Source organism: Eleutherodactylus coqui, chromosome 11 (genome assembly GCF_035609145.1).
Source record: "Eleutherodactylus coqui strain aEleCoq1 chromosome 11, aEleCoq1.hap1, whole genome shotgun sequence".
Classification (NCBI taxonomy): Eukaryota; Metazoa; Chordata; class Amphibia; order Anura; family Eleutherodactylidae; genus Eleutherodactylus; species Eleutherodactylus coqui.
This window is the reverse complement of record NC_089847.1, coordinates 116,374,592-116,400,436: the sequence shown is the minus strand read 5'-3', so window position 1 is coordinate 116,400,436 and position 25,845 is coordinate 116,374,592. Positions and strand designations below refer to the sequence as shown.

At 47.3% G+C, this 25,845-nt stretch overlaps 1 protein-coding gene across 1 annotated transcript in view; it reads left to right on the top strand.

The window, feature by feature from the left end:
• The window catches only part of LOC136582358 (transmembrane protein 178B-like), a 42,414-nt gene that overhangs the window by 8,345 nt on the left and 8,224 nt on the right, over positions 1–25,845 (top strand). Inside the window, exon 2 of the mRNA XM_066583325.1 lies at positions 21,312–21,425. Within this exon, the coding sequence (XP_066439422.1) occupies positions 21,312–21,425 (114 nt within the window). The remainder of the gene's footprint in view (positions 1–21,311; positions 21,426–25,845) is intronic.

Genomic DNA, 25,845 nt, shown 5'->3' with positions numbered 1-25,845 from the left:
TGGGGATTTAAAATCCCGCCTGCTGAATGGGCTGCCTCTGATTGGTCACAGCCCTCACCAATCAGAGGCAGCTCTCACTCACCCATTCATGAATGGGTGAGTGAGTGCTGCCTCTGATTGGTCCCTGCGCTGAGCCAATCAGGGGCAGCTCTCAGCTGTCATTCAATAACTGAGAGCTGCCCCTGATTGGTCCTTGCGCTGAGCCAATCAGAGGCAGCACTCACTCACCCATTCATGAATTCAATATCAATATCAGGATCGATAATAGCGCTGATTTAGTATGGTGACTACGATATAGTGGCATATTTTGATTGGCAGCTATTAACCCTTGATGTTCATCAGGATATAGTGCTGGGGTGCTCATTGTATAGTGGTTGGTGACCCTAATCTTGGTACCTTATATTATAAAGTGTTTTGATCATTTAATAGTAGCTGGGTGACCATTTCCAAATATGGAGTAACTGGGTGACAATAAATCTAGTTGCTGATAGGACTGAGGAGAAGACACAGATATTGATATCGTCTATTAAGTCAGTGTCAATAGAGTCCCTCAGAAGCCCTATTTTAATTAGTGTGTGACTACGGTCGCATTATAGAGTTGGGTGATTACACCAGTTTTAAAAGGAAGTAATAAAAGTTCAATTTTATGATTTTCGGTCCTTTCGGTGACTAGTTCTATTGATTTAAAAAGGATTCAACTGCCACGGTGACAGTGTCCTGAGCCTGCACCACCCAAATGACATAATTACGAGGGGCTGCTAAAGTCTTTGGCTTTACCCAGAAAGAAACGAGATAGGAAGATGAAACTTTACATTTATTCCACATCCTCTCCACTGATGCCAACACACTTCTTACATCGGTATTCCAAGTTCTGTAAGCCTTGCAAAAAGAAGGATTTCAGTTGTGCCTCAAACCAGTCATCCGTAGCAGCCATGGCATCAGAAATGGTGTGAAATTTGGTCCCCTTGAGGTGTTTCTTTGGGTTTGGAAACAGATGATAATTGGAGGGAGCTAGATCTGGTGAATAAGGTGGATGGTCAACCAGCTGGAAGCCTAGCTCCACCAGTTTTGCCGTGGTCGCTTGTGCAGTGTGAGCGGAGGCGTTGTCTTGCAGGAACAAGGTTCCTTTGGACAGCTTGCCGCACCTTTTGGCCTTCAGAGCTGCCTTCAACTGGTCCAAAAGTTCAATGCAATACCTTGCATTGATGGTGGAACCATTTTGAAGGTCGTCCACTAGCAGCAGCCCTCCTTATCCCAGAACACAGACGTCATCACCTTAGTGGCTGAACTTCTTTGGGCAAGGAGAACCACTGTGCCTCCACTCTGACTGCTCCTTGGTTTCAGGGTCATACAAATAAATCCAGGTCTCATCCATAGCAACCAGTCAATCCAGGAAGTTCTTATTAGTCTGGAAACGCTGACAAATGGACGTTTTCACTCGCATGCTTTTCTGATCTGTTGTCAAACATTTGGGGACATACTTTGCAGATAGCTTCTTCATGGATAATGACACAAACACGTTCACCAGAATCCCCATGATGTCTGCTATTCCTTTAGCTTAAATTGGCCGATTCTCCAGTATGAGGTTGTGCACAGCACCGACGATCTCCAGAACAACAACCTCTCTCGGTTGTCCAGGACGTTCCTCATCATTGGTGCTGAAGTGGCCCATCAGTTCTTAACTGTAGAATATGAAGGGCATTGATCCCCCAATATCTGCCACATATCACCATGAATATCCTTCGTGGACCTTCCTTGCCGAAACAATAATTTTATCACTCCTCTTCTCTCATTTGCTGTGAATATCGCCTTTGACTCCGCCATTGTGTTTTCCTGCGTGCCTAGATCACTGTTGCCATAAGCTACAAACACAACATTTTGAAAACATATATTACACACATAAGGCTTTCATGTGATGTAACATTCGTTACCATAGAAACAAAAAAAGAGCACAAAGCCAAAGACTTATCAGCCCTCCCTCTTATATGTCTTTTTGGCAAACTTCTTCCCACCCAGAACATACATATACCCCTCCGGGTGGGAAGTGGTTAAAAGGCGGTCTGCTTTAGCCATTCCCAGTTTGTTAAAAGGTATCCCCCCCCACAATAAGCTACATTGCTGGAACCTTCAATAAGTCACTCACAATCTGTGGATTAACCCTGTCTAATTTTCCTACAGTGCCTCCACAGGTGAAATGAAGTAGTACACCTTTTCCCTATGAAACCATGGGCTGTCCATGTAATTAATGGATGCGCTTGGTCCTCCAAAACAAGAAGCTCTTTGTTGTCCTTTACGTGGATATTTCTATGATGGATTGAGGACACCCTGGCCATGCATGTAGGGTAATTGCTAGTCAAAATGTCATTAGCATGTAATTAACAATCTGCCCCCCCTCATTACCAGGACAATTGGCTACCCCCTATTTACTTTCTTCAGTCTTGCTTTCTACATTGCTGCTCTCTTTGTTCCGATTGTCTGCTGTATATATTGAACCAAGCACAAAACCAAGTTCCTTGGACGTCTCAGATTTTGTATTTGAGCTTCAGCACCTATAGACACGTATACAGCGCCATAGCGCTAGACGTTACTACCTCGACCCAAACCCCCTGAGGTTCTGCTAAAATGAAACTAGATCACCATAGAACCTTATGGTGATCTAGATTTGCTTCAGTGGAATCACATGGGGTTTGGGACTAAAATGCAAAGGAGAGATAAGCAGTGCAAGAGGTGACTAGAGGCTGCTTATCTCCAAGGGAGTGACATATAGATGCAATCTTTCTGCATCAGTGAACTGCTGGCAGATCCCATAGACATTAAAACACTGGTCCATTTCTAGCAATTGATGACCTATCTTCATGATAGATCATCAATAGCAGATTGACTGCGAATCAATGTACGAGATCCCCAGCAATCAGCTATTTTCCCTGGCTGGTGTCTTAGTGTATGGAGCCGTTTTGCTGCTGGAAGGACACAGTTTCATACGTTGCAGTGAGTCATATTCACTTTAATGGGAACTGCAATACCAACCTGGGCCACTGCAGAATATTCGGAGCTGTCTGCTTCCTGCAGTTCTGTACACAAAGACTCCAGTTGGGGGAACAGCTGATTGCTGGGGCTTTGGGCAGCAGATCCAGCTGATCTGCTATTGATGACCTATTCTGAAGTCAGGTCAGCAATATCTAGAAGTGGGAGAACCCCAGTAAATTGTTGGTAGATCAAACATCAGTTTGTTAGAAACTCACAATTCAAAAAACTTGGTCATGTCTGTTTTTGAAAAAGCTGGATGACAATAATATGGTAACCTAAAGAACTCCGACTGGGGTTGTCAACCAACATTTGTAGACTCCCAAAGAGCAAACCTGCTTTGTTAAAGGGGTTTTACAACAATTGACTTTTATGGATAGGGAATAAAAGTCTGATTGGCGGAGGTCTCACTGTTGAGACCCCCACTGATCCCAAGAAGAGGTGGTCTTGTGTAGCCCTCTCCTCAATGTGGGTACACTGCACCCACCTGAAGTGACATGGAGATTGAATAGAGTGGAGGCCATGCATGAGTAATGGAAATAGCAGACTACAAGTGCTCGGCTGTCTCCAGCAGTCCCATTGATAATGAATGGAGCAGCACCACGCAGGCTTGACCACCGCTCCATTCAATATCCTCCTCACTGCAGGAGGTATAGTGAGCCTATACGGAGAAGGAAAAGGGGAAATAGGACCCCTGTTCTTGGGATCAGTGAGGGTCTCAACGGTAAAACTGCCACTGATCAGACGTTATTGTCTATCCACAGGTGATGAAAATCAATTGTGGTACCACCCTTTTAAGCGGTGGTTCATGTCTGGACCCTTTTTGCTGCATTATAAGGTCATTTTGACATTCAGGAATATGGGAAGACTGAGTTTGATCCCTTAAAGATAGGGTCAGGAAGGGTATCGTTTCTCCTTAGGTGTGTAAAGAGGCTTATAAGGCCTCTGAGAAATATGCAAATGCAAAGATGGAACAATACCTCTACAGCGCCATCTATTGGATGGCAGCATTCCTGCTAGTCAATGTCAGACTTTTTAACCAAGTCCTATAAGAATGACTGGGAATTGTGAGTCAAAAGCAGAATAACCATACACAGACAGCTGTTTCAGATTGATTTCCCCTCATCATTGCGCGGTTAGTTTCTGGCTTGGCTAGTGAGAAGCCTATTGACGAGGGTCAGGGACGATATCGTTTCTCCTTAAGCAGAGCACCTAGAATGTGTACGAGGAGACTTATTTGCCTTCAAGGACTTATGCAGAAACATACAACTTGAAGAAGGGTTAGACAATTTAGCTGTGCGCTCAAATAAGAGAACGAAAATGTAGCTTGGGTACAAAGGGGCGAGTAGATATCGCTATATACACCTTGATTGTGATAATATTCTTTATGCTTGGTAAGGGCCATTTAGTGGCCGAAACGCGTTGCATCCGACTTTCACCTCTCATATGAGGGACTACGTGTGTATACTTGTGAACCGGATTAAAGAAGATAAAACTGCCTCCGTGTGATACTGCATGATTTCAATGAAGGAAACCCTTTCAGTGATTTACAGGCTATCCTAGGACTCCAAGGGTGGAGGTTACACCCCATTTTTCCATCATTGGGGAGCCTCCTCCTTACAGAGTGAGTACCCCGACTTACATTTCTGTTCTCCTATTGTCCTATCCCCATCATCTTGCATTTTGGGGGGCTTTCTTTTCATATGCATGTGCTCCTCTCCAACTTGGGTGGATTATAAGAGGACCAAGGGATCTTTTCGTGTGGACATCAGGTCCATCTAGGTGCTGTCCACATTCATTCACTATAACTTAAAGAAGTGGGAAGAAATTGCTTTTAACCCTTTGCAATCCAATTTTGGATTCAGGGTTTCCTAGGGGGCTTTCTCTTTCTACCATCATACAATGGCGCCATCTGTTAACTACAGCCAGTACTGCAGTATGTGACATGCTGGAGAGGCCCACGACAACAGAGCAGCCAGTAATATACAGTAAGAATACCCTGCCGGACGTCTTCTGACATCGGAGCTGTACAGCCTTCAATCAGAATGTCTTTAGATGTCAGACAGTGGATTGGAAAGGGTTAAAGGGCGGAATAAATGTAGTTGCCAATTTCTCGCTCATCAGTGTGAACATGGAGAGTAATGACGCACATATGTGTCTTACCCTACAGGTGATGTGACGCTTAGATACACCGCACAGGGGTCTGATGTTCCTCGCATTCCCGTGAACTCACATAACACGATTACTCACACAGATGAGGCTTCCCTGAATTTTCCTGTCTCCATATCCACGTTCAGATAAGCATCGGATATTGAGGGCAGACACTATTATTAGTGCGGCGCTGATGTGATGCAGCATGGTACCTGCCTGCGCTCGGGGATCATCCACTATATTATTCTATCTCAAGGCTCAGACATTCAGGTATGAATGACTGAACCTCTAGTGCTGAAATATTGATGGCCCATCCTTAAGGCGCCCGTACACCTTTAGTTCAGCTGGCGGCTATTTTTCCTTGCTACTCTGTAGACCCCAATGTTCAGTTTAGCTGAGTGGTCTTTTTTTTTAACTTGGGTACAATGGTGAAATTTGCACCTTTTGGTGGTGGCTTATCTCCAGGGAGAACAAAGGGATCAGCATTGGAACTCATGCCCTATCCTTCTTTTCCCCCAGCATCATCTGTGAAGAAAGTCAAGAGGTCTCCATGCACATATAAGAGCTGGCCAGTCCTGCCAAAATTGACAGGCTCGGATGTATAGGGTCCTTTATGGTACAGTAGGTCATGAACTGGCCTTAGCTACGTGCAACCATTGCCGTCACACAAGTCACCAGGCGGATGTAGGGCTGGGGGTAGTCGGCTCCCCCTTGGGTCTGTCTGGACAGGTGGTCTTCCTAGCTTGTAGAGCAACATGAATCATCTTACTCCTTCCTGTCTTTGTCTCCTTCCCCATGATATTCTGAGTCGCCACAGTCCACCAATTAGCACCACTGCAACACAATCGCTTTTTTCTGCTATTGTGTTTTTGTTATGAGCTTGGTTCTGTTGCCGTATTTATGTCATTAATTGGGTTCTGCTGCTCTATTTATTTTATAAGCTTGGTTCTGGAATTGTATCCATGTACTGATGTTGGTTCATGCTGTGTTTATGTTATGAGCTTGATTCTGGTGCTGTTTGTTATGAGCCTGGTTCTGGTACCATATTTATTCACTGAGTTGTTCTGGTGTGGGTATGCTGCTATATTGCTGTTTTCTGCCTATCAATGCTATATATATATTCTTATTTGGGGGGGGAGACAAAATAAAATTCCACACTAACCTAAGGCGGCACAGCTCATGAATCTTTGATCTCTGGCACCCTTGCCAATAAACACAATAGAGGGGCCACATCCTCTTCATTGTTTATGAAAGCATAGCGGCTCATCTCTACGGGCTACTGTGCCAGGTAATGTAGCTCATCCTATCAGACCCTCACTGGTCACACAGTGATAAGCTATCCTAAAGAGAACCCATCCGCTCTTATAACTTATTTGCATTAGTAAATTCTATATTCCTCATGAGATTCGAATCTTCTGTTATTCCTCCTGGAAATATATGAATAAATTGACAACTGGGTGTTACCATTCCCCTTGTGAATGAGGTGTGTCCCTAAACCTTCTGTACGCCCTCTTTCAATTCTGTGGTTTTACATATCAGGACCTAATAAAACAACACCAGGTCTTTAGAAGGTCTTAAATTTAGACCTCCGATGAAGACCACACGGCAAATTACAGTGTCATTACTTATTTAACAAAACTAGGCCGAACTGCAGAAGCAGTGTGTGAAAAATGAAGTACAATTAAGTGAATCAATAGCTTGTAGAACCATCTATAGCAACAATAACTTGATGTAATCCGTTTATAACGATCAGTCCCTCACATCGTTTTGGTGCACTCTTCTTTACAGCATTGCTTCAGTGAATTGAGATTTGTGGGTGTTTGTTTATGCTCTGCTAAGGTCCCACCATAGCATTTCAGTTGGGTTGACGTCTGGCCATTGCAACACCTTGATTCCTTCTTTTTCTGCCACTGTGATGTAGATTTGCTGGTGTACTTGGGATCATTGTCTTGTTGCATGACCCAGTTTTTGCCAAAATTTAGCTTTTGGATAGACGGCCACACATATAACCCTAGGATACTTTTGTATACAGAGGCGTTCATTGTCAACATAATGACTGCAGGGGGCGCTGCTCCTGTGGCTGCAAAACAAGCCCAAATCATCACCTCTCCTCCACCACTGTGCTTGACAGTTGTACAATGTCTTCGTGCCGATATGCTGTATTTTGGTTTGTAGCGCTGGGCGTTTTTCCCAAACATCTCCACCTTCGTCTCCTCCGTCCAAAGCACGTTATTCCAGAAATCTTGAGGTTTGCTCAGATGCAACTTTTCAAACTTTAGCCATGCCGCCATGTTTCTTTTAGAAAGAAGAAGCTTTCTCCGGGCAACTCCTCCAAACCAGCCATATGTGTCCAGTCCTTGTCTAATTGTGCTGACATGAACTTGAACATGTAACACGCCAACTGAAGCCTTTACAGTCTGAGATGTTGCTCTTGGGTTTCTTTTTTTTTTTTTTTTTTGCAATTTCTCGAGCATTGTACGGCCTATCCTTGGGATGAATTTGCTGGGACGTTCACTCCTGGGAAGACTGTCAACTGTCTTGAATGTTTTCCACTTGTGAATTTTTCTCACTGTAGACTAAGAGACTCCAAATCATTTGGAAATTGCCTTTTAACCCTTCCCAGATTGATGGGCAGCAACAATTGCTTCTCTAAGATCATTCCTGATGTCTTTCCTCCTTGGTATTCTGTTAGCACATGCCTGAATGCTCCAGACCAGCAAACTACCAAAACTTCGGCTTTGATAGAAGAGGTCACGCTTGCTGATGATGAATTAATCAAATGCCCTTGATTAGTAGCACCTAGCTGCTACTTACCTTCTTAGGTCCTATGCAAGTTGAGTAAGAGCATACTTAATTTTTCACACACTATTAATAATAATAGTAATCTTTATTTATATAACGCCAACATATTCCGCAGCGCTTACAAGACCGGGAATGAAAAAAAAACCATGGTTACATGAAGTAATCAGTTGATGGAAACAATAGGGGTGAGGGTCCTGCTCCAACGAGCTTACATACTAGAAATAATGGGGTGATACAGAAGGTAAAGGGGCTGTAGATGTGCGCGGTATGGCGAAGTGGAGAGTGTGGGATGCTATACACACAGACAATAGTCAAATTGGGCTGTATAGTAACTGAATCGGTATGACTGCAGGGGGCGGTTGATAACGGCTAGCAGGGATTGCAGTCAGTAGGTCAGGGAGCATGTTATCAGGCGGAGTACAGAGGGGTTTGGTTTAGGGGATGTGGTATGCCTCCCTGAAGAGGTGCATTTTTAGAGCATGTCTGAAGTTTTGTGTGTCAGCGATTGCCCGGATAGTTTTGGGTAGCGCATTCTAAAGGACTGGTGCTGCTCTGGAGAAGTCTTGGAGGCGGGAATGAGAGAATCGAATATAAGGGACACTTGGTCTGATTTCGTTAGTGGAGTGGAGGGCCCGGGCTGGGTGGTGGATTGAGATGAGGGAAGCAATGTAGCATGGCACAGTGCTATGGAGGGCTTTGTGGATTAAGGTAGTAAGTTTAAATTGAATTCTGTATTTTACGGACAGCCAGTGCAGTGACCGGCACAGGGCAGAGGTGTCCGAGTAGCGGCTGGACAGGAAGATGAGCCTGGCTGCCGCATTCAGGATGGATTGGAAAGGAAAGAGTCTGGCGCAGGGGAGGCCGATTAACAGCGAGTTGCAGTTATCGAGCCGAGAGTGGATGAGGGCAACAGTGAGCATTTTTAGCGGTGAGTAAAGGACGGATTCTTGCAATGTTCTTGAGGTACAGCTGACATGTTCAGCCAGAGACTGAATGTAGGTGGTAAAGGGGAGAACCAATCACAGCCATTCGAGTGCTGGTTGTGATTGGCTAAGCATCAGCCAATCACAGCCAGCGCTTCCAGTTGGTGGGGATTTTTGAATCCCTGGCCAGAAGAGAAGATGATGATCAGTGCTGGGGAACTGGGGAGAAGATTTGGCCCGGTTGACAGCATGGGAAAGGTGATGTATTTGTATTTTTTTTTTTCTTCTTCACCTACGGCTTATTTTCGGGGAAGGGCTTCTATTTCAAGCCTCTCCTGAAAATCCTCGCATGTAGCACTACAAAGTCAAGGTATCACCGCAAGAAACTGCAGCGATCTCGCACGGACCAGTGATATAATATTGCTGTGATTTTTCTCACGGTGATGCCGTGTCGCCCGTGTGAACGAGGCCGCAATAGTAGATTAGCAGGGATCCGCCACCTGAAACCCCTGCTGATTGCTGATCAGTTGTGCACTGAGCTGATTTCTGCAGGAAGCAGACACCCCCTGTTCCCACTACAGTGGTCAGGACTGGTATTGCGCACACAGTTCCCATTCACTTCAATGCCTGTAATACCAAGCCTCGCCCCTCTATTGGGAATGGAGCTGTTTGCTTTCTGTGGATATCAACTTAGTGAACAAGTGCCTGGCAAACAGCTAATCGGTGTAAATCCCTGACTATATACCCCCCACCAATCTACCATTGATATCCTATCCTACAGATAGGCCATCAATAGTTTACAACTGGACAACCTTATGAAGACCTTCTGAGGCCTCATGTCCACAGGTGGGTCTGATTCAGCATGCAGGAGCCCGCAGCAGTATCCGACCCTGCCCGTGGCCAAGGTCCGTGCATACCTGTCCGGGTCGTCTTTTTTTTTTTTCTTTACTGCGGATGTGTCCGGAAGCCCCAATCGGCGCACATGCGCAGTAGAGGGTTTTTTTTTCTGTTTGTTTTTTTTTTTGAAACTCCTGCTTTCCCACGGAATCCGCAGCCAGTCTGCAATGTCAATTACGGATGGGTTGCGAATCGCATGGCTTCTGTTGACTTCACTGGAAGCCATCCATGCGGGAGCCGCACTGAAATGGAGCATGCTGCGATTTGATTTCCACATCCGCAAATCAAATCTGCATGCTTTAATCCAGGTACGGACGCCCATGTTTCCCTATTGGCGGCTTGAACTGCAGATCGTCCGCACGGATTCGTGCAATTCAAATCCGCCTGTGGACATTGGGCCTAAGGTCAGAAGTTTTTGGTTTTTTTTATTATGACCTGTTACGTAAAACCATAGAATTTAAAGGACCTGATCAAACAGCTTCTCATATCTCAGCTTCCTGTGAGTGTGACATAGGGGCCAAGTGGACGGTTAAATTCCCTCGCCCTTGACAAGTCAAGTATTTGCGGCTGCCATTCTCCATAACGATGAATAATTAATCCTAGCCATTCCGACACAACTTTTACAAGTGATCCAAGTGCCCGGTGGGTGGTCGGATGACGGCGATGTCTGTCCCCCCTCCTAATAGGCAGCGCTGCATGGAATGGGGAAGGGTATTGGCACTCGCTATCGGCACACCTGAACTTTGACTTTTTCCCCCCCAAGTTCTTCTTTCCAATCACTTTATTAATCGGGACATTTAATAAATTGTTTAAGAGGAAATTCCTCATTGTGTTCGGCGAAGCAATCAAATCTATCCCAGCATAGATCTCCTACCCCGGAGCAGAGCCTTTAATCCTCCCTAATCCACTAACCGCTATCCTTTTACCCTGGAAGCAGGATGACGATAATTTGTAAGGATGCCAAATTCTCTCTGTATCTCGCCGTGGCATCTCGCTCTACTTACTACTAGAGACGGGCTTATAATTAAGCATATAAACTGCTATCTTCTTACACGTGGAGAACAGGTGTTACAGTATTAGCTACTTACAGCAGCAGTTTATCTTATCTGCGCTTGCTGTGCAGTTCAGTGACATCTATTGGCCCCTGTTATCAGCCATTCCGTTCTGCGGTGAAACTGGCTGTCATTTTTTTACTTTTTAATGGAATTACTGACAGTGTCCCAAAATATTGGGAGGCCCTCCGTGTTATTATCTCAAGTCCCGGCCTACATTAGGAGCACGTGTGAATTCAAGCAGCAGCGACGGAGTACGTATTTTCAGGCTCGGGTCTGTAGTATGGACCCTGCTGCCGTCTTGTGCCTCCGGTTTTAGATTCGGAGGCTACATGACATGCTGTATTGGCCCTACTATCCCCCATGGAGACACCATATGGCAGGTCCCCGTGATGCGGTGCAGAGTCCAGGCATGCAGCAATGGATTACAAATGTTGTGCCTAATGCAATACTGTTACAGTGAATGGCCACTTTATTAGAGACCCCCGCCTAGTAGCGCGTTGGACTTGCTTTGAACTGCAGCTATTCATTATGGCATGGATTTCGGTAGGCGATGAAATCATTAGGCAAGAATATTGACCCATGCTGCGTACAGGAAGCTTCAGGTTCATCGATTCAAGCTGCTTGGACCAATTTCTGACCTCCCATCAGCAGGGAATCTATAATCATCTGATCCGGTGATGTTTTTCCACTACTCAGCGATTCCATTTTTGCGCTCTTTTGTCCGCTGGAGTCTGCCGTTCTGTTTCTCCTATGGTGCTGGTCACTTGCTGTTATAGCCCATCTGTGCTAGGGAACGATGAGCTGTGCATTCAGATATATTAGTTGGAGAACGATTCCTGACATCCCCCTCTGACCCCTTTCGCAACAAGTTGTTTTCAAAGATGTCTTTTCACTGGTTGGTTTTTCTTGATCACGCCATTCTCCGCACCGTTACATTGGAAAACCCTACAAGGCTGGCAGTGTATGAAGTCCTGGCCCCGGCTAGTCTAGCACCAATGACCGGGCCTTATTGCTAATAGCTCACATTACTGGATTTTCCTATCTGATGTGGATTCGCACTGAAACCGATCCACTTTATGCCGCACTCTGGTTCATGACTTTAGTTTCCATACAGGGAGGCTCCCAACCTGAAAAGTGTGTATATATATATAATATATATACACACAGAGGCATAACTTGAAGCATATGGGCCCTAATGCAAAATTTATAACAGGGCCACCAACTGTAATGCTTTATTCATAGTACTGGCCTTCCTATGTGCACCCCCTAAGGCTCCTGGGCCCGTTTGCAACCGCATCCCCTGCATCCCTTATAGTTACACCCCTGTATAGCAGACAGCTCCGTTCTTACTGTAGTGGCCAGACTTGGTATTGCAGACATTGAAGTGAGTGGGAACTTGACCTGCAATACCAAACCCAGTCAATGCAGTAAAAACGGAGCTCAGAGGACCAGTGCAGTGGCCCAACAGACAGCTGATCACTGAGGGTCCTGAGTGATTGTCGCCTGTCGATCTACTGGTAATGACCTGATCTGAGGATAGGCCATAAATCGTTTACAGCTGGACAACCCATTTAAGGGCTTGGCCTCACAACAAGGCATGAAAATCGAATTTATATATGCGACTCCGATGCAATTTTTTTTTTAAGGGATCTATGCTGCGGTCAGGACAGGACACATGTCCCTACTAGAGACACACAAATGCGGCCATAATACGCCCGTCTCAAATCGGCCTAAGGGTTTTCCCACTTAATCACCTATCACTTATTACCTGTGCTATAGGATTAGCTCCTTCTCCATTGTCTGGGATCTATATATGATAGAAATGTGTTTCCAGAGGGGTCACCTGCTGCGCGGGACGGCGATTGTGCAGTTATCCGTATGGACAGATACATACATAACTCCTTATAGCAGACATATCTGCAGTCATGTATATTTATACCAGTGTTTGAAAGATTCAATAGAGATGACATGGTGTTAGAGACAGCGGACAGACAATCGCTGGGGTTTTGTAGTAGCGAGGATGTGATGTCACGGGAAGAAGTATGTCATGAACGCAATCTCTTCTCCTTAGGGAGAGCACTTGGAAGGTGAGCGAGTAGGGAGACTTATAAGGCCATCCATGCTCCTCTGGGAAATATGCAAATAAGCGAGATAGAACAATACCTCTGCAGCACCACCTATTGGAAGGCAGCATTCCTGCAAGTCAATATTAGACTCTTTATACAAGCCTTGTAACAATGACTGGGAATTGAAAGCCAAGCCAGAATACCATACACAGACAGCTGTTTTGGGGTATTTGCCCCTCATCAATGGGCAGTAGGTTTCTGGTTCACCTGGTAAGAGTGCGAAGTACCAGCTCGTCCCGCCTCCTCCCATTGCTGGCTGCAGGTAAGGGGCGGGACATGGGCAGAGCTAAGCTCCCGCCCTCTCCCCGTCCCTTGTCCATAGCCATCAATGGGAGGAGGTGGGACAGGATGGTGCTTAGCTCCGCCCCCTCCCATTGCAAAGAATGAGGGCAGAGGTGAGCCTGCAATAGGAAGGGAGGGGAAAGGGGCGACAGCATGGTAGTCTCGGCATATATGCGCCGGGACCCATGCCATCTGAATGGGCGCACAAACCTTTGATTTGTGCGCCCATTCACAACTTTTATCTCTCCCAACGTACAGTATTTCGGCTGGCCGTAAAAAAGGCGTCCGATATACGCTCGTGGGAAGAAGCCTGGGGGAGATGGAACAATACCTCTGCAGCGCCACCTAGTGTAAGGCAGCATTCCTGAAAGTCAATGTTAGCCTCTTTATACAAGCCTTGTAACGACCAGGATTGGTGAAGAAGTATAGAATTGGGTGTCATTAGCGTACTGATGGTGCTGGAAGGCAGATCTGCTGATGGGTCCCCACAGCTCTTATTAGATAACCTTTCATATGGGCTCATTCCCATGAACGTATTTCCACCGCATAATACGTGGTGAATGGAGTCAGAGAAAGTAAATTGACTTTCATCGATCCGTTCACAATTATAATATATACATTGCGTGTAATATGCGCATTAAAAAGAGCGCAGCATGTTCTATTTCACCACATGCCATGTGCGTATAGCTCTATTGTTCTCTATGGGTTGCGTATTCAATGCTGTACATACGCAATGCCGCTATGAGACAAAGCAGGAAATAAAAATGTGAAAAATGATATATGCGGTCATGTGCAGAGTATTCAATTGCTGCGATTTGCAGCGATAGCTCACTGCCGGCTCCTATGGCGGTAAAATGCGGAGTGATCCGCATAGATTTTTACGCATACGACCATGGCAATGAGCCCTTAGTGCGCAGACATTTCTGCATCACAATGTTATCCCTATGGATGCGTCGTGTCCCCTAACGAGGCAGCTTGGTCGGAGGTGCGTCGTGCCCCCTACCGAGGCAGCCTGGCCGGAAGGTGCGTCGTGCCCCCTGACGAGGCAGCTCGGGCGGAAGGCGCGTCGTGCCCCCTACCGAGGCAGCTCGGTTGGAGGTGCGTCGTGCCCCCTACCGAGGCAGCTCGGCCGGAAGGTGCGTCGTGCCCCCTACCGAGGCGGCTCGGGCGGAAGGCGCGTCGTGCCCCCTACCGAGGCAGCTCGGGCGGAAGGCGCGTCGTGCCCCCTACCGAGGCAGCTCGGCCGGAAGGTGCGTCGTGCCCCCTACCGAGGCAGCTCGGCCGGAAGGTGCGTCGTGCCCCCTACCGAGGCAGCTCGGCCAGAAGGTGCGTCGTGCCCCCTACCGAGGCAGCTCGGCCGGAAGGTGCGTCGTGCCCCCTACCGAGGCAGCTCGGTCGGAAGGTGCGTCGTGCCCCCTACCGAGGCAGCTCGGTCGGAAGGTGCGTCGTGCCCCCTACCGAGGCAGCTCGGTCGGAAGGTGCGTCGTGCCCCCTACCGAGGCAGCTCGGGCGGAAGGCGCGTCGTGCCCCCTACCGAGGCAGCTCGGCCGGAAGGTGCGTCGTGCCCCCTACCGAGGCAGCTCGGCCGGAAGGTGCGTCGTGCCCCCTACCGAGGCAGCTCGGCCAGAAGGTGCGTCGTGCCCCCTACCGAGGCAGCTCGGCCGGAAGGTGCGTCGTGCCCCCTACCGAGGCAGCTCGGTCGGAAGGTGCGTCGTGCCCCCTACCGAGGCAGCTCGGTCGGAAGGTGCGTCGTGCCCCCTACCGAGGCAGCTCGGTCGGAAGGTGCGTCGTGCCCCCTACCGAGGCAGCTCGGTCGGAAGGTGCGTCGTGCCCCTACCGAGGCAGCTCGGGCAGAAGGCGCGTCGTGCCCCTACCGAGGCAGCTCGGGCGGAAGGCGCGTCGTGCCCCTACCGAGGCAGCTCGGGCGGAAGGCGCGTCGTGCCCCCTACCGAGGCAGCTCGGGTGGAAGGCGCGTCGTGCCCCCTACCGAGGCAGCTCGGGCGGAAGGCGCGTCGTGCCCCCTACCGAGGCAGCTCGGGCGGAAGGCGCGTCGTGCCCCCTACCGAGGCAGCTCGGGCGGAAGGTGCGTCGTGCCCCCTACCAAAGCAGCTCGGGCGGAAGGTGCGTCGTGCCCCCCACCGAGGCAGCTCGGCCGGAAGGTGCGTCGTGCCCCCTACCGAGGCACACCGCAATCCTCTAAGATGGAAAGTTTTCATGTATCACTCAGTTATTACATCACCTCAGAGACCTCGTTTGAACTGTGGATAACAATGCAATAATATATACTTGCTATCCCTTTAACAGTAGCGACCCTATGTGCTACTTCTCCTTTAAGATTGCATGAATTTGGGCTAATGATCTCTGGACACATCTAGAACATAATGCTTTTTTTTTCTTTGCTGTGGGCTCATTAAATATTTAAAGGGCTGTTATAGGATGAAGTCAGCACGTTACATCTTGAGCCTCTGTGTAAGTATTTCCTATAGCTTGGTCATTTAATTAAGATGGCATCAGTGTTTCCAAGCCGCAGTATGAATTGCTATTTCAAGTGATTCATACGATGCATTAGTGAACATGGGCACACGTCAAGCTGAGACTGGCAGCAGTCCAGGCAGCGCTGAGCTACGTCTCTGATGGCGAGGAAATGTTCCTGATTTAGGGTAAGATGCTTATGAATGAGGATGTCATATCAACTATTTAAAGGGCCAGCAAGCCTATAATAGAGAGTGACACCCGAGATTAATCTTATAGATGACCATAACGGAAGTTGTAGATGTACCCCAAGATAAAAGGGGTTCGTTCATGCTATGCCATGGGGCAAGGAGCACCTCTATGGTCCGTTGAATTCCATGGACAGCAAAAACTACAGCCCTGTGCTTTTAGCCTTAGGGGTGCTATTAGATGCCTTTATAACGCTAATCTAGTGGGTTCAAATAGCAACAACTAAAACACCCATCCTCCATTGTCCTAATTAGGAGAAACTATAGCCTTCCTGACCCACGACTATAAGCCTCCCACTAGCCAAGCCAGAAACCTACTGCACACAGATGAGAGGCAATCACCCCAAAACAATCTGCCTGTACACGGTTAAAAAAGTCTGACATTGACTTGTAGGAATGGTGCCTTTCAACAGGTGGCGCTGCAGAGGTATTGTTCCATCTTCGCATTTGCATATTTCCCAAAGGAGCATGCATGGCCTTATAAGTCTCCTCACTCACCTTCTAGGTGCTCTACCTAAGGAGAAATGACAGGTCTTGTCCTATCTTTGGACCACAAAACATCCGAAAAAGGGAGGGGAAGGGAGTTTAGCAACAGCTAGAGCTGCTGAACACTGGCAGGTGCCTCTAGTAGAAGCCTTTAAAAGTCACTAAAGTAGTTCTGCTGTACGATCGATTTCAGGACTACGGCGTTATTTCACCGCTGCCAGCCGTGTGAATGGATGATGAAAGTGCGAATATCCGTGACTTGGTCGCAGCCATTCTTCGTTCGTCCAATTTGTGCTTTGCGATTTTTGTGCCATGCGTTTTTAACATTAGAAAGTCCCATTGGCGTTAAAAAAAACGCAAGTGGGTGGGAGCCCTTAGTGACGATTTCTTTAACTCGGCTCACTTTGCCAAGAAAGGTCACTCGGGTGAAACAGGCCGAAGGGCGTATTCACACGGCTGATTCCAAGATGGACGGAACTTTCAACGGTTCATTCGCCATTCTTGTTCAAGAATTTCCCGTAGTTTTCTATAGGAGTGCTAAAAAAAATGCATTGGGATTTGCATACGAGTGCGCTCCATTTTTAAAGCGAGTGCTATGGCATAAGTACGCTCTATTTTGTTTTGCCATGCTTGCGAAAAACGCGTGAGATTCACGCCTTTTCTTTTTTTTTTTTTTTAATGCAAAAACACGGTATTTGCATGAAAATAGCTGTGAGGTTGCAGGTAAAACTATCGGGGCCGAGGACTTTGCTACTTCTCTTCATTATTTCATCTTCTTTGGTTTTTGCTGTCTTCTGCTGAGATATCGCCTCCAGACAGAGTTTCTTGCTTCGCTTAGGTTATTGCAACCAGACCATTGGGAGATTATTCCTTACCTACCTTTAATTTATCCTGTTAGGCATAGAGACCTGGTATTATCCAGGACTATGCTAGTAGAATGAGAGAGGTCTAATTTAGCATCACTAGTTTACAGGATTAAGTGAATACTATCTAAAGGCCCATTTACACGCAAATACAATCTTTCAAGCAATTGTTTTAGCGATCGTTTTGCATAAAGTGTTAATGGACACTGATGCCCATTAGCACTTTATCAGCTTCATTTGTGTGTAAAAGGCCCTCTGCCAGCTGTTTGTGCAGCACAGCATGTGGTCTTAGCTCTGCATACAGCTCCTTTGTTCTCGCAAGGTCTGTCGTCAGAATACAATGTGATCTCCGACTCCTGTACAGAACACAGCATGCGGTCTGTGTTATCTCTTTCCAGCTGCATGATGGATTTTAAGCTTACCTTAAGATTGTTCAGCCGAAGAGTGAACGATGGAAGCGTTTACACACAACGATTATCTCTCACTGCTGGATGGTTGCCAGCAGCGGCGGGGAGGCAGCACAACAGGGTCCTAAACAGCGAAGTTAGGAGGCAGCAGAGCGGCGCACGAAGGAGTGACAGCGGCCGGCGCCTCCATTTATTAAGCCTTCAGCAGGGAGAGAGGATGGCATGGGAGATGGAGGATGGCATGGGAGCATGTGAGAGGGGGGCCGGCTTCAGCGGGGAGAGAGGATGGCATGGGAGATGAAGGATGGCATGGGAACATCTGAGAGGGGGGCCGGCTTCAGCGGGGACAGAGGACAGCATGGGAGACCTCCGGAAATGTGACACGGAGGTGGTGAGCGGAGATGGCACCCCGGCGGGAGGAGAGTCACAGGGTCAGCAGGAGCGCAGATGGCATGCCACAGCCGGGAGCTGTCAAAATCGCAGACCGGCAGGGGGAGAGTCCCAGGGTTCGCAAGAGCTGACATGGCATGCCCTAGTCGGCAGCTGTAAAACAGGCACTAGTATTGCATATTGCAGTATGGCCAAAAGCGTACATGCCAGAGGGGCATGTACAGCTGTCAGACTGGCTCTTCCCTACTACTGTACGCAGCCAACCCATGTCTCCACCCCTACTTCCGGTGGAGACAAGATGCACCAGTACCTAATTGCAATTGCTGGGTCTTGTATAAGATTGCAACTTCCTCATCTATTTTCATTGTTAGAGGTGGAACTGTATACATAGGCAAGACACACTGAGAGTCCGCCTCCTGTCTGGATCTATTTATTGGAACTTCATTCTTGTTTTTCTGCATCACATTGGTGTTTGTAGAATCCAAGTATTTGTGGTGTTTTATATATTTATTTAGTCTCGAGCCCTACGCTTTTTTAGCTTTTTAAATATTAAAAGTTAAGTTTTAGGAGTCTACTCCGTAAAGGAGTATTGGATTTGTAGTGGATTCCTCTGCCTCACCTATGTGAATACAGCATAAAGGACTTCTAGAGCTTACCGGTTATTCCTTTCAGCTAAGTGGGGTGCACTGGATTGCATACAGAGGGTGCAACCTACAAAGAATATGGCGGCGCATGCAGTGGGCAAGGGAAATAAGAAATTGCACGGCGTCCACTGAACTCATCAGTCCTTGATGGTAACCCATGTGCCTACTGGAGTCAATGCGGAGCCAAAAAGGACAGTGTGCCTCTACTTACCCTGACCTCGGCTAGACAAAAGTAGAACATATTTGTTGAGATCATGAGCCCTACAAGCCCAGTCGGTCTTGGAATCTCTCCAGGTTCACCAGACCTGGCACCAGAGGCGTAACTTGAAACTCCTGGGCCCCCATGCAAAACCTGTAACAGGGCCCCCAACTATAATGCTTTATTCATAGTACTGGGCTCCCTATATGGAGAAGAGAGGCCTTGTGGGCCCCCTAAGGATCCTGGGCCTGGGTGCAACCGCATCCCCTATAGTTACGCCCCTGCCTGACACGTATCTTTCGGTTCATGCCGATGGCAAATCCCGAATGGGTGTCACCAAAAACGGAGAATGTGTGAACTTTTCAGACCAGGCAACATTTTTGCACCGGTATTATGGACAAGTGTCCCAGCCCAACCGCGGGTCTACTGATCTGAGCTCAGAGCAGCATAGATCTCCTCCTCTTCCTCCGCTCATACATTGATCTAGGAGATCAAAAAAGGGTCACTTGATAACAGAGATGTCTACCAAATGGACATTTCCGAAAGATGACATAGAAGACAAATGTATGATTTATATTGAATCAACATAAATAACCCGGCGTAGTGAGGAAGCCGGAGATTACTCTGCTGCGGACTTGTCTGTAATTCAGTTGATGAATGCAGATGGAGGATGGAGTTTGACCTCGTTCTGGCGGTGATCCAGGTCTGCCGGCTGTAGACTCCATGCATTAGGATTGCTCTGGCTCCAGCCTTCTCTAGAGTTATGACAAACTCTTATCTCCTGACAGCTCCAAGAACGTCCTGCGAGCTGCATCTACTTCTCAAAGATTTACCCGTCTCCGTGCTCTGGAGCGCACCCCGTGGAGGGATAAAACCCAATTAGGAGCTTTTATTTGAATGAGCATTTACAGCTAGGAAAAACTGAAGCTGTGCCTTAGGGCTCCTCCAGACGGACGTATTTGCGTGCGCAAAATTTGCACGCGCAATTTGCAGAGAGCAGAACCAATTGATATCAATGGGTTTGCACTTTTTTGCGAGCGGAGAAAAAAAACGCAGCATGCTTTATTTTTGTATCCATATGCGCAACATGGGTTCCCATAGAAGTCTATGAAAGGTGAGCAAATGTGCGTGCGGATGCGCAATTTTGTGAAAAAAAATAACACATCTCATTAGGCTAAATCACGTGCCCTGCGTGAAAAGTACAGTAAAATGCACCAATACACACAATACACCAATCTACTTTGTTCATACGTTACGCTGAATTCTGCGCAATTGTGTATATAACCGTGTGGAGGAGCCTTTAAGCTGCGTTTAGACTGAATGATTTTCGTTCAAACGAGTAAAACTAAATGACAATCGATCAGTTTAAACGCGAGCCAATGATTGAGCGATTGTGCGAAAATCATTCGATTCTCACTCGCCGTTCATTAAAATCAGCGCCGGCTCGTTTACTCATCGGACAGTTGAATCGCTGATCGTTCGCGGTTTCCCATAGGCAGTCTAAACAGGCGGCCCGAGCTGATGATGACGTCACCAGCTCGTTCGCTCGGGCACATGAGGATTGTGAGGTTCTCCCGTGTAAAAGGGCCATTCTTTTCATCGGGCCAGAACGCAATGCTAGAAAATCCACTATCCTATGAGAAGTCATTGGACACCTGAGCCAGGAGCAAATGTAGTATTTATTTCCATATTTTAGAGGGGTTTACCAGAATTTCAAGCTATCCCCCCTCCATGGCATAACCGATAACTTGCTAATCGGTGGGGGTCTCATTGTTGAGACCCCCGCCACTCTCAAGAATGGGGCTCCCATGTACCCTGTCATCCTTACTGACCGCCGATGTCATATCTTCAGCAGCTGGACGTTTTGACGCGGCTAATAATTGCCCATGTGAATGAATGCATTGGGATCCAATGCTTCACATGGTCGTGAATCAAGTAAAATGTATACCTGCTCTCCACCACTTATCAAGAGGTCACTTACATCATGGTACAATTAGACTAACCTGTATAAGAGTGCTATTACACACGCAGTGTTAACATGGGATGGGGTATATTGCTGGGCTGCACTTGCTGGTTCAGCCCAACAATGGTTGGGACAACCAGCCGCCAGCGCTTGTGTGATGGCAGCCTAAGGCCATAAAGATCCCGTAAACCAATTCTCCAGCCCCACACTGGGAGCAAATATTCTTCATGGAATGTGAAAAATACCATAATTAATAACTGCAATTAAAACCCCTTCCTTATTATGATATGGGCCGTATGTACATCAGGGGTCTCACTATATACTAAGGCAGTCTGAGATGTGATTTCTTCTCACTGTTGTCACTTTCCTTCTGTTGCAGGAATCGTTCAGCGCTGTACCCCAGTCCGATATCACTACACATCCTCCTCGCTGCCAACCAACCTGCCAATCAATGTCACCAAGACCATCCGCCAAGACGAGTGGCATGCTCTGCGTAAGTATCCCACATCTTCGTGCCGGCATGCAGCTTACAGGGGCTTTCATATTGCTGTGGCTTTATGTATTTCTACTACTGATCACTGCATTAGGAACACCTACCCAATAACTGCTTGGTCCACCTTTTTGGGCAATGACCGCTTTCAGATGTTGGGGAACAGGTTCAACAAGGTGGCGAACCTCCTCCATGCTCAACCCAACCCATGCCTGCTGCAGCAGTTGTGGATAATCGGGAGCAGATCCCACAGCCTTTTCCTGCATGTCCCAAACATATTCAATGGGGTTACAGTTCGGTGAGTTTGGGGGTCGAGGCAGTGTGGAGAATTCATCATTATTGTCCTCCAACCGCTCCGTAGTGATCCGAGCTCAATGACACAGAGCGTTGTCCTGTTGGAAGATGGCACTGTGGTCGGGGAAGACTTTCTGAAGATATGGGTGCAGATGGTCAATTAAAGGGCCCTGTAGTGTTCACCATTCAAGGATTGTGGTATGATGACCTACGGTCTTCCAGGAAAACACTCCTCAGACCATGACACTGCCACCACCGGCCTGTTCAAACCCAACAGTGCACTCATGGGATGTGGCGTCATGCTATTTACACCAGATGCCAACCTGCCCATTTGTATGGCTCAGTAGGAACCAAGACTTATCATGCCCAACGACCTTTTTCCCTGTGTCCAAGGTGCATTGACGTCTTTCCTGAGCCCATTCGAGATGTTTTTTGTGATGATGTGGTGTCATCAGGACTCCCTTGTTGGTCTTCGGCTATTGAACCCCAATTGTTGCACAGTCATTGTGGAAATATGTCTAACTTCCTCGCTGTTGTACTTCTGGGTCAGTTGGTCCACTGTGGCACGTTGTTGCTGAGATACTAGAGGAGCCACTTCACCTCTAGGATCAAACACACGTTGTTTCGTCTACTGAAGATTGTTTCTTCTACTGTCCTGCAGACCTGTGGGCACTGTTTGGTGGTTATCAGAGTCATTGGCAGTTCTAATATGGAAATGAAGGGGAACGTAGCCATCAAAGCTAAGAATAGGGAAATAACTTTAGGGGGTGCAGTGGTAGCAATTGCAACCGGACCCTTGGAGTCTGAGGAGGGCCAAAGGCTGCTCTGCCACATAGGGCACCAGTATTATAAATGGCACATGATGGGTATGGAAGGCTATTACAGATTTTGCATTGGTTAGATATATAAAGGGGTCAGACGAGTTGAATAGGACCCTGTACTATCACAAGGCTGCCTATGGAACATGACTGTGACACCCACTGCTAATGTAATTCTGCAAGTTTGAACTTGAGCATAACTGGAGTTCACACAAATTTAGGCTTTTGTCTAGCCTCTGTGAATGGTCTACTAGTGCAGTCCGAGGCACCAGATGCACACCGTTAACCCAACAGTTGTTCCCCACATGTACATTCGGCTCTGCTGTAAGCACGTACTACGTTTTATGGAGGATGGATGAGGAGCAGCTGCCGAACTCCAAACATGAGCAAATGACTTGATCCCCCTTCTAATGCAAGGAGGCCTTTTGTAGCCTTAAAGGGGTTGTCTCGCGGCAGCAAGTGGGGTATACACTTCTGTATGGCCATATTAATGCACTTTGTAATGTACATCGTGCATTAAATATGAGCCATACAGAGGTTATTCACTTACCTGCTCCATTGCTAGCGTCCCCGTCGCCATGGATCCGTCTAAATTCGCTGTCTTCTGGCGTTTTTAGACGCGCTTGCGCAATCCGGTCTTCTGCCTTGTGAATGAGGCCGCTCGTGCCGGAGAGCTGGTCCCGCGTCGTCATCGTAGCTCCGCCCCGTCACGTGTGCCGATTCCAGCCAATCAGGAGGCTGGAATCGGCAATGGACCGCACAGAGCCCACGGTGCACCATGGGAGAAGACCCACGGTGCATCGTGAGTGAAGATCCCAGCGGCCATCTTGGAGAAGGAAGAAAGAAGTCGTCGCAGAGCGGGGATTCGGGTAAGTAATATATATATTTTTTAACCCATCCTTTGGGTTTGTCTCGCGCCGAACGGGGGGCCTATAAAAAATTTTAAAAAACCATTTCGGCGCGAGACAACCCCTTTAATACATTTTGGGTCGCTGGCAAATCAAGTAAGATTTTCTTTCAGGCTGAAAGTAAGACCAGGCATTAATTTCTGATGATGCATTAAAAGAATATTCCCGTCTCCTACCAATAGTAATTGGCCATATGAGCAAGAATCAAAAGTAGTATTTACTTCCATATGTTAATACTTAGTGGGGCTCCTTTGGCCCTAATGACATTGGATACTCTCCATGACGTACTTTCTACTAACATCTGATACACTTCAGCAGGTATTTCCCTCCACTCATCCTGCAAATGTCCGTCCAGTTCTCTCAAAGATGATGGACGTTGTTCATATTTCCTGACCAGAAGGTTCCAGTTCAACCCAGAGATGTTCAGTAGGGTTCAGGTCGGGAATCTGTGCAGCGGTCCAATTGTGGGACATTCATCCTCAAGCCAATGTAAAACGGCATTGGATGTGTGACAAGGCGCGTTGTCTTGTTGGTAGTATGGCCGACCATTCCCAGAGTATTACCACATTGTCAGCAGCAGGTTATTATCTAGAATGTCAGGGTCACCGCCATGTTCATGGTTCTTGTCACTACAACCAACGGACCGAGACCATGCCACGTAAAACATTCCCAGAACATAACAAAACCTCCGCCATACTTAACTGTTGGCACAACACACTCAGGCAAAAGACATTCCCCAGGCTCCTCCACACCCAGGTACATCCATCTGATTTGAGGATGGCGTAGCAATGATTAGTCACTCCTCAGAATGTTCTTCCATTGGTCAACTGTCCAATAACGACGCTCCTTGCACCATTATAGCTGGGCCGATGCATTGCAATTCATGATGGACGGCTTGTGCGCAGCCATGTAACCTGTATGTCCAGTAGCGTTCTGTTTAATCACAAACTATGGCCAACACCTCCAAGGATCTACATCTTATGTAGCCTGTTTTAGGACATGTGACATACTAATAAGACACAATCCATCCAGTGTGCTCGTGCAACAAGTTCATTTCTGCAGGAAGTAGACAGCTCTGTTCCCACTGCAGTGGACAGACTTGGTATTGCAAGCAAAGCTCTCATTGAGGTGAATTTAATATCAAGCCTGACCACTGCAGTGAGAATGGAGCTATCTGCTTCCCGCAGAAATCAACAATGCAAAAAGTGCATTGGGCTGGAGAACAGCTGATCAGCAGGGCTCTTAGGTGGTGACCCTTGCCTGCCATCTACTATTGACAGCTTATCCTGCTGATATCAGTAGTTTACAACTGGACAACTCCAGTGTTCATATACATTAAGGCTGGGTTCACGCGGGGCGGAATTGCCACAGAATGTCCTTGCAGACTTTCTGCACGTAAACTCTGCCCGAGTTTTGAATCCCGGGATTAGCCAGCAAAGTGGACGAGATTTGCAAAAATCTTGTCCACATGCTGCGGCCAATCCGCACTGAAATTGCCATGCGGCGCAGAAATCCAAGACGCAGCATGTCAATTCTTTCTCAGTTTCCACAGCGGCCTCTCTCCTCTCTATGGGAAGAGAGCCGCAGCGGAATGCCGACGGTGAGACGCTCCAAAATCCACGGCTAAAGGCTGCGGGTTTTGAAGTTGCGCTTATCCCACTAAAATCTTGTGATTTTTTTTTTCTGTGAGATTTTCACGGGATTTCGGTCCCGTGTGAACCTAGCTTAACCCCTTGAGTGGCGGGTTTCCTACCACCCTGTCGTGCCTACCAGGGCAGGTTTTTTAAAATGGTCTAATCATTGAATTTCAACTAATTTTGCAGTTGCGTCTCAAGAGCCATAACTTTTTCCTTTTTCCATTGACATGGCCATATGAGGGCTTGTTTTTTGCGGGACAAGTTGTGATTTTTTTAAACAGGGGGGAGGAAAAAAAGAAATGGGGGAAAAAGAAAAAAAGGGGCCATGTCATTAAGGGGTTAAATAATGTATTAACTTCCTTCTCTGGGTCATTACGACGCACACGGATACCACATGTGTGATTGTATTTTTGATTTTTTACAAAGTAAAGGGAGACCAGTGTTTTTATTATTTTTTTATAATTTTTTGCCTTTTTTTTTTTTTTTTTGTCCCTTTAAGGGACTTCCACAGGGACCCATCAGGACCCCCTGATCACATTCCGGGGGTCCGATGGTGACAGCCCTTTACATGCTGTAGTGACAGCCCTTTACATGCTGCAGTCATATAGACTGCCGCATGTAAAGGGTTAACACAGCAGAGATCGGAGGTTTTCTGTGATCTCTGCTGTAAGAGCTGGTACCTAGCTGTCCTCTCACAGCCAAGCACCAAGCTCTCCCTGCCACAGAGACCATCGGCTGGCTTCTGACAAGCCGATGGTCTCTATGG